Consider the following 8,896-nt stretch of genomic DNA (forward strand, 5'->3'; position numbering starts at 1 on the left):
AACGACAGGGGGGTCGGAGGAGGCGATAGGGGGGGTGGGATGGCGCGGCGGTTTGCGGGGGGGTGGCCAGGCTGGAGCGCAATCTCTCGGGGCGGGGCAATGAAAACCGGCGCGATTTCGTGGGGGGAGGCACGGCAGTTATGGGCACAGCTCAGCGCGGCTGCCCCGCCACGGCCCGGCCCAGGTGTCTCCGTGTACGTGCGCTGAGTCATCACTCGCCTCACGCACGCCGCTGCTCCACTGCCACTGCCTAGCAGTAGCAGCTATCCCTGACGCCTGCCTTCATGGGTCGTACCCGTACGGCCTCCGCTGGCCTCGCTGGCAGGCACCGATCAACATGATAAAGGAAAATATCTGCACTGCGCTGCACTGCACTGATGTTAAATCACGAGGTTTATCATGGTGGTTACATTGGCGGTTTTGCCTTCCTCGTGATGTGTAATCCTAGCTGCGCTGGCTGGTCATGGTGGGAGTAACATAAGTAGTAATATAGATGCCACATAAGCAAAAGTGATGACGTGTCAAGTAGTTAATGAGGAGAGAGACAAATAGAGTAACATAATATGTTACCATCACCTAGCGGTTTCCAATGCTAAATGAGTCTATGAAGTAATAAATGAAGTGATGTATAACACTACATATATGTTACTACCCACTATAGAGGTAGGAACATAGCCTAGTAACATAGTACATGTTACTAGTCTAAGTTACTCCCCACTGTGACCAGCCTAAGGCGTGCTCTCCAAAAGCTTTACTGCAACTTGACTATTGCTGCTCTCCAGGTTTCACAAATCACAACCGTTTTGAGTCGGGGACAAGAGCTGCTGAGAGTAAGTAACTGCATTGACGACTTAATTGAACTCGCCCGTAACAACCACAGGAAGCGAGCGAGCGTGAGAGCTCAGGGGCAAGGCGAAACCGTAGACATACCGGCTGAAGTTGACGGAACTGCAGAAGCTATAGATGCAGAGCACAGCCGCGCGCGATGAGTCACTGAAGGTCATGCGAGAAGGATGAGGTCGGAGGGGTGGCTGGAGAGTGGAGATGGCGAAAACGGCGAGCGAACCGGGCGGCTCCACGTCGCGAGGCCCGGCATCGGGCGGCGCGTCCACGTAGCCGCACCACCGTAGGGGTAGTGGGGAGGGGCAGAAAACGACGAGGCGGGGAAGGTAGTAAGGTTGGGGCCGTGGAAGTCAGAGGCGGGTATCATCGATCGGCGAAAGGGGGACGTGGACGGATCTGGGACAGCCTGGCGAGGCTTTAACGGCCTCCCACCGCACCGACACTGGCCGGTACTGTACTGTACAGCCGAGATCGGCAGAGATCCACGCCCATGGAGAGAGCGAGAGCGAGATCGGGGAGATCCATTCCACGGGTGCCAGTGCCAGCCCAACCAACAACCCCACCACCCCACCCGTTTCAGTTACGACCCTAGGCAGCTTCGCCGCAGCTTCGCCGCAGCTTCCTGGGACCGTTTTGTTTATCGCCCGAGCCGGTGCCCTGCACGCCGCGCGGGATCCATCCATCGTTCCTTGCTTTGCCACTCCCCCAGCCTGTATCGTACAGTATTTTTATTTTTTATTAATGCCCTCGGGGCGACCTCCGTACCGCCCCCAAACACGCCCGGTGTCCTATCCGTCCAATGTCCATCCATCAATCTATCTTCTCCCCTGCCGACGTGCGGGATTCGGGAGCATTTCTTTATTTATCAACCGGGGGACGAGGCAGGCAGGCAGGCGGCAACGGCAGAGGCGCATCGGTCGCTCGTGTGGATGGATCTCTGAGCCCTCTGGATGAAATTTCTGTTTTGACCTTATACGCGAAGATTAGCACGAATTGACCTCGTTTGGAAAATACTTTTGAATCTGACCTTTTTTGGTCACGCCAACATCCTCAGCGTTTGGATTACACTAGAGACGCCACGATCAATGGCGTCTGGCCCTGGCCCACACTTACACAGCTAGTGCTGATGTGGCGCAGGCGAAACGCCATGAACCTTGGCGTTTGGGCAAACGCCATACTCCTTGGCGTTTGGTGTCAGACACAAATATGTGCTAGCCTAGCTTAGCTAAAGCTAATTGAGAGCTCATGTAAGAAAAAAAAGCTAACTTACAGCTTGGCTAGCTAGATAGAGTACATTCAACGGATGATTTGCATTGCAGAGTGCGACACACTAGTAAAACATGACCAACACTGACTCCTGAAAAAAATATTGTATTTGTCAGTGGACTGGTTCGGACCAGTCCGCATGCAAGAATATGAAAGCCAACCATCCAATCATGTTCGCATACTTTAGGGACGTGATTTAACAAACCGAACAGTTTTTTTGCATGCTAAACCGAACGAATTTGCAAAGACAACAAAATTCACTTAAGTTCACGCATAATACCTCTGTCCTGATTTATTGGTCCTCGTCGTATTTTGCTAAATTTTGATCATAGATTTAAATAAGAAAATATTAATGCATGTCACAAAAAATATATCCTTCTATTCTTATTTGAACATAGTTTCCAACATTATTATTTTTTGTGACATTCACTAATATTTTGTTATTTAAATTTAAGATCAAAATTTGGCACAAAATACAAAAGGGACCAATAAACCAGGTCGGAGATAGTACTCCTGGTGTCAAAAAAGGTCTTACATTATGGGACGGAGGGAGTAATTTACGGTGGAACCACCATTGTCGTTCATGTCGCCGTCGTCGTCGTATTCATCATCAGAGTAGTCCTTCCAGCGACGGAAGGGCACGGGGTGCGGCAGCCCCGTCCGATCGCCACATGGCGCTCACGAACGAGCCGTTTCGCTTTCTCCTGCGTCGTGCCGAGGGCCGCCTAGGCTAATGCCGACCCTAGTCGGTGTGCCTTGGTTGCCTTGCCCCTGCTGATAGGGGGGGGGGGGGTGTCGCTGAGCGATCACTCCTAGCTGATCTTTGTAAGCTCCCCGTCAAAGCAGTCGCGATGACACGCGACCGTCCCCGCCGTGGTCAGCGCGGACCTAGTCGGCGCCTTGTCGGACTTTGCAAAGGCCGAGCGGCACACCGTGTTTATCCACTTCTGCCTTGCCGCCGCGACGATGCTCCACGAGGACGACAAGCCACCGGGGCCACCGAGGTAGTGGACAATCTATCGTTGGCACTCCTGGTTCGTTCTTGCCGCCTCCGAGAGGAAGCGTGACTGCTCCGTCGGCTAATCCTCCGTGTCGTCAGAGAAGATGACGATCTCCTTCATCTCGGAGGAGTTGGTGGCCGTGGAGGTCAAGGAGTCCGAAGAACGATGACGGCGGTGCCATGATCTGAAGGGAGATCCAAAGCCGACACCTCAGAAAACCAAGACTTGGGCATGGTGGAGATCTTGGTCTGGACGGCGAGGGAGTGGAGAGGAACGAATAGGGTTAGAACGGAGAGGAAAGGCACCTGTGATGTGTTGTGTGGACGCCCACCCGTCCGGTCATATTGCTCTAGAACGGCTGTGTCCAATCACGTCTGCTCTCGGTAATGTGGAAAGAAACTGACGGAGCCATCAATTGTGAACGGGGATGCCACATGGCTCCTCTTTGCCGTGTGTGGCTCTCGGCATCTGCGTCGTTTGTCATGCGATGCTTGTTCGCCGTGAGCCCGTGACGGCAACGTCAACTAGTTGCCGTGAAGCAAGGTTTGGCGAGTGTGGCTCTCGGTGTTGTTTACTTTGTTGAGTGTCCGTGTTTTGGCTCTCGGCAAAGAGCCTGACAACCGGCGTATATGGAAATTTCAGTAGTGGTTGGGGTCAGATCGTGTGGTCGGACCCGTAAGTGGCACGAGTTTGAACACCTGCAAACCTTCTGTAAATTTGATGTCGATTTGTGAAAATTCAGACGACTTGATTTACAACACCATGTTTAATGACAAAAAAGTCGGGTTGGAATTTTTACCGGCGATTAGCAGCACCGAGTTAATGGCCCGAAACCGTGCAGTTCATGCTTGACTAGGAGTAATAATTCAACGAAGGCAATCGTAGTTCCTGTTCCGCTCACAATACGTGCAAGTTGTCATGGACTCTTGCATGGAGCACATCGTTTGCATGGAAAGAAGAAATAATACTAACATGCAAGCTCGCCCAAGGAATATGGCGTTTACCCAAAACGCAAGTTTGATACTAACATGCAAGCTTGCCCAAAAGATTTAACCAGCCAGCTCTCGGTAGTTTTAGCTAGGCCCGCCAGACAAGGACACATATATGTGTGTATTACCAAACGCCAAGCACTATGGCGTTTGCCCAGACGCCAAGGTTCATGGCGTTTCGCCTTTGCCACATCAGTGCCAGCTGTGTAAGTTTGGGCCAAGGCTAAACGCCATTGATCGTGGCGTCTGCAGTGCAATCCAAACGCCAAGGACGTTGGCGTGACCAAAAAAGGTCAGATTCGAAAATATTTTTGAAAGGAGGTTAATTCGTGTTAATCTTCATATATAAGGTCAAAACAGTGATTTCGTCCGAGCCCTCTCTCTTTCGGTGGCACTCCCTGCCACGGCTGCGAGCGAAACCAGTGAATGTGCCGGGCACGGTGGTCGGGGGTGGCGGGATGCCTTGTCTGGCTCCGGCGGGCGGGCGGTGAAGTGAAGGTGAGCGAGACAGAGGGGCAGTCAGGCTCGAATCAATGTGCGTGTCGCGGGCGAGCTGTGAGTCACTGTGCGCGGATTCCAGCGCCCCGCTAGCGGACAGGCGGCCGCGCGCGAAACTTCGAGCGAGCCTGCCGTGCGAGTGAAACTCAACAGGCCTACTAGCTGTCATGCACGAGTGGCGGCTAAATTTCGTGTTTTGACCTCTTTTCGTAACTTATTCGAAATCTGACCCTGGTTGGTAAAATTTTTGAGATTTGATCCTTTTCTTACCGCCAAGGCCCCTGGCGGTAGGGTATAACAGCCTATCGCCAAGACCTACCGCCAAGGCCTCTGGCGGTAGGGTTGTTTTTTTTCTAAGTATGGAACACAGTGCACGCTGGCACCTACCGCCGGACACCTTGGCGGTAGGGTTGTACAGCCTACCGCCAGCCTGTTTGGCGGTAGGGGTCTTTCTTACCGCCAGGGGCTTTGGCGGTAGGCTGTTATACCCTATCGCCAAAGGCCTTGGCGGTAAGAAAGAGTCAGATTCTGAAATTTTTACGAACCGGGGTCAGATCTCGAATAGGTTTCAGAAAAGGGTCAAAACACGAAATTTAGCCACGAGCGGCGGTACTCCGGAATTCAACTGTTCGCTCAGTCACCACGTGAGCGTAAACGGCCGTGCGACTGCCAATGGAGTTGCACGGACGGGTGTAGTGGCGCATCGCCTCTGGCCCGCACAGCGTGGTGCTCTCGTTGCGTACCAACAGTCCACCACCAAAGAGACGAATTCACAATCTCAAAACAAAAGAGAGACGAATACACCTCGAAAAAAAAACGAGACTAAGTGCCAAAAAAAAAAACGAGACGAAGAAGGCCACACGGTGCTCATTTAAGCCGAAATGTCAAGTCATAATACAGGCACACACGAGATGCTATTCCTAGGCAGTCAGGGAAAAAGGAAAACGAGTGCAAAGTAAAGGAATCCAGCAGCTCTTGAGCTCTTGGGCCCTTGGCTCATGTCGCAGCAGGCTCGGTCGGGGCGATTGACACGGAACGGAGCAGCTCCAGGGAAGTCGCCACACCTAGGAAATGCGACAGTATGGTGTTCGCTGAAGCCTGCGCACGGTGAGGATTAAAGACTGTCAGATTATTTCTCGTGAATGTTCGCTGATACTGATGAGCTGTGAGTGATGAAGCCTTCAAGAAATTAAACTTCCAGCATAAGCAATTCAACTTCAGTAATTCCACTACCTCTTCCGGTTTATAGTTTCTTAGTACTCCCTCAGTCCCATAATATAAGAAAGTTTTTCAAACTAACAAAGCTTGAAAAGCGTTATTATATTATGGGACGGAGGGAGTACTTCGCAATCAGGAATGTGAAACGAACTCGTAAGCATTTTTCCTTAATACATAAATGAAAAGAAACAAAAAAAAATTGGGTGGTTAAGACTCGGTTTGCGGTTGATGAACTGTGTCGTTCTGTGCTTATTTTATAATCTGTTGTGGAAAAAATTTGACACAAAAGTGGGCAGCAGTGGCTCAAACAAACAGTGAAACAGGGAAAAGCGGCTGGGGTGAATGGGGTTATGAGAATCCACCGCAATGCCAAACGCAGCCTAAGTTTAGAATCCACAAAACTAGCTACGGAATGTTCACTGTATTCGTTATTTACATGATTTTACGGGCAAAGTTTGGAGGACCTGAAGGTATGTATTCAGATTGTGCGCTATGAAACTGAATTCTTTTGATGTTAGTCCTAGAGCACCTTCTTTACAATATAACTATAACTATATAAGTACAACAGACAAACCAGGACTATTGCAGTACAGATTTGGTCCTAGAGAAATGACCCTATCCATTGGCTTATCAAAACTTGCAATTACAATCAGGCTTATGGGTCTTGCTGTTTTTACATGAAGCTCAACAGTTTATGATCTTGATTGTAGAGTAATGTGTGTCATCAAAATTCATCTTACATATAGAAGAATGCACTTTCAGAATTCAGAAATACGAACATAATAAATAAGCAATCAAATACCTGAACCAGGAATACATCTAGAGCCAAAACAGGACTTTGGCCAGCAGAAGTTGCCTGATAATAGGGGACTGCGGAGGTAGTAAGGGCTTTTGCTACCAAAGCACCAACAAGTGCCTGCATACCGAGAACAGCTGAACCCATCCCAAGAATATTGAGCACAATGCCATTTTTCAGACTTTTAATCACATCAGCCCGTGGAGGAGCCTGGAAATCAGTCCATAGTTTAATATTCTAATCTGAAAGCAAATCATATCTGAAGTATATCTTCTCATGCATAAAACAAAAATAAGCAGATATGAGTAATCTTTGCACTACCATTTAAATGTGTAAAAAATCAGTTCAACTCTCAGATGGTACACAAGACAGATAAGTACACAAGATGAGACACAGGCAGTGGAGAAGGTTATGGTTCTCTGATAGGTAACAATGTGAAATGGGTGGTCAAGAAAGAGAGTACCTTTGCGGGTGCGCTTGCTGTTTTCCGAAGTCTTTCAGAAAGACGGATGTAGCCAAATGACCAGAAGACTGAAATAAAAGCTGCAGCAACGCCAGCAGCAGTTGTGTAGAATGTAAAGGGTGATGTAACCTTCCCAGTAACAACTGTGGAGAATGACAAAATTCCAGCAGAAACAAACGTGCACACCAACTGGGACCAGAACCCTAGGGTACCCAAATTCTTGAAATACCTAGCTGTTTTCTCTAGCCTCTTGATAACCTGTCCATTCAGTCATTGAAAAGGAATGAAAATATATGCTTCAGTCATGGTACATGGCTTAGAGTAGTACTTAAAGATAATCAATATACATGCAATATAATTTTAGCTATGTGAATAATAAACAGCCTAATTCAAAGCTACCAGCATCACGCAGGTTAATCAGCCTAATATAACACATACAGCTGGGAAAAGAAGAACATTGTCACAATGTCGCTTCAGGTATCAGGATCACAGTTTGTTCACTAAAAGTAGGAGCAAGGAAAGTTGGAAGAAATGGCATCGCAATTAAAACATGCTGTGTCGCTTTTTCTAGGTAAGAGAGTTTAACCAGAAGATATGAAATCCTAATGATCAACAGGTCATGACTGGGGAGCGCTGTATTTATTAACCCTATATTTCACTATCATTTTTCAATCTACATGCAACAGATGCGACATATGGGCACTAGCAAAATCACAAACATACAATTTTGTACCATCAACTATCACAGCAAAACAAAGCCAAAACACCATGAAATGCCTAATGAGGACAGTGGTTCTATTGGCAAGATCCAAACCTGATAAGGTAAGTTTACCTGTCATTAAACAGTTATAAGCGCACTAGCAAATTCAGCAACACACAATCCTCTCAACTATCACATCAAAACGAAACCAGCAGGCACGCCATGGAATGCTCAGTGAGGCGAGGTTCTATCAACAAGATCCAGACCTGAAATATCTATCTATGATATCTTTAGCGTCCAGTTATCCTGACATTTCAGCAATTTCCCTGTACTCGAGATATATCAGATACAAATCACTTAATTTCCTAAACCCTAAACATCACCATGCCCGAGTGCATTATCCTAAGACAAGCAACCATCACATAGCCCAACAGTAAATACTTCATGTGTCACTCTAAAATACATAAACATAAAATTCCCATACAGATTTCCAAACATAATCTTTCTCGAGAAAGCAGGATAAGAACCCTACTTCACGCGCGGGTCAAGTACCGGACGTCGATGGATCAATCAAAGGGGATAAAATTAGGGAAGCACCTGCTCGAGCTTGGCGCGCTCAATTGTCTGCTCGGTGGGGGGAGGCGTCGGGTAGAGAGGGCCCGACGAAGACGAGGACGCCGCCGCCGCCACAGTGAGACGCCGCGGAGCGGCTTCGCCGCCCCCGAAGCAGAGGCGCCCGGTAGGGAGGGTAGCTCCGTTGAGGGGATGGCTGGCGAGAGACGCAACAGCGGGAAGCCCTCGCTGCCGGAGCAGCGGCGGCGGCAGCCGCGATGGGAGTAGGAGCGCCTGCATTTTGGCGATTGCGATGCTACTCGCCCGTTGTGCAGCGGTCGTGCTCGCCGTTGTCTTTTCCAGCGGAAGTTTAGCGTGAACCACCCTCTGGTTTTGTTATTTTCCGTTGGGCACTGCCGCTCCCACATTTGAGCACCATCGCATCGAACATAACAAATTCTAACCAAATTTAGGATAACTTTCTTGAAAGCACCTAATAAACGACTCATGCAAATAATTTGAAATATCATTCGTCGTGAATCAACAAGCCTCTTGAATAAGATCACATAT

The 8,896-nt window shown here is 48.8% G+C and overlaps 1 protein-coding gene across 1 annotated transcript; it reads right to left on the reverse strand.

Moving 5' to 3' along the window:
• Nucleotides 1-5,440: 5,440 nt before the first annotated feature.
• LOC119323101 (protein TIC 21, chloroplastic-like) lies at nt 5,441-8,676 on the reverse strand. The gene is made up of 4 exons (XM_037596678.1): nt 8,372-8,676; nt 7,075-7,332; nt 6,618-6,821; nt 5,441-5,695 (listed from the first exon to the last, which is right to left on the reverse strand). The coding sequence occupies exons 1-4, from the start codon at nt 8,624-8,626 to the stop codon at nt 5,594-5,596; spliced, it is 819 nt and encodes a 272-aa protein (XP_037452575.1). The 5' UTR covers nt 8,627-8,676; the 3' UTR covers nt 5,441-5,593.
• Nucleotides 8,677-8,896: the final 220 nt, after the last annotated feature.

This window comes from Triticum dicoccoides, chromosome 6B (assembly GCF_002162155.2).
Source record: "Triticum dicoccoides isolate Atlit2015 ecotype Zavitan chromosome 6B, WEW_v2.0, whole genome shotgun sequence".
Taxonomy (NCBI): Eukaryota; Viridiplantae; Streptophyta; class Magnoliopsida; order Poales; family Poaceae; genus Triticum; species Triticum dicoccoides.

Excerpts from the sequence above, each read along its gene's own strand:
- LOC119323101 (XM_037596678.1), bottom strand. The coding sequence starts at position 8,626 with ATGCAGGCGCTCCTACTCCCATCGCGGCTGCCGCCGCCGCTGCTCCGG. Across the intron at positions 7,333-8,371 it reads AGCGCGCCAAGCTCGAGCAG|GTTATCAAGAGGCTAGAGAA; the intron begins GTGCTTCCCTAA and ends CTGAATGGACAG. Across the intron at positions 5,696-6,617 it reads TAGATGTATTCCTGGTTCAG|GCTTCAGCGAACACCATACT; the intron begins GTATTTGATTGC and ends CACCGTGCGCAG.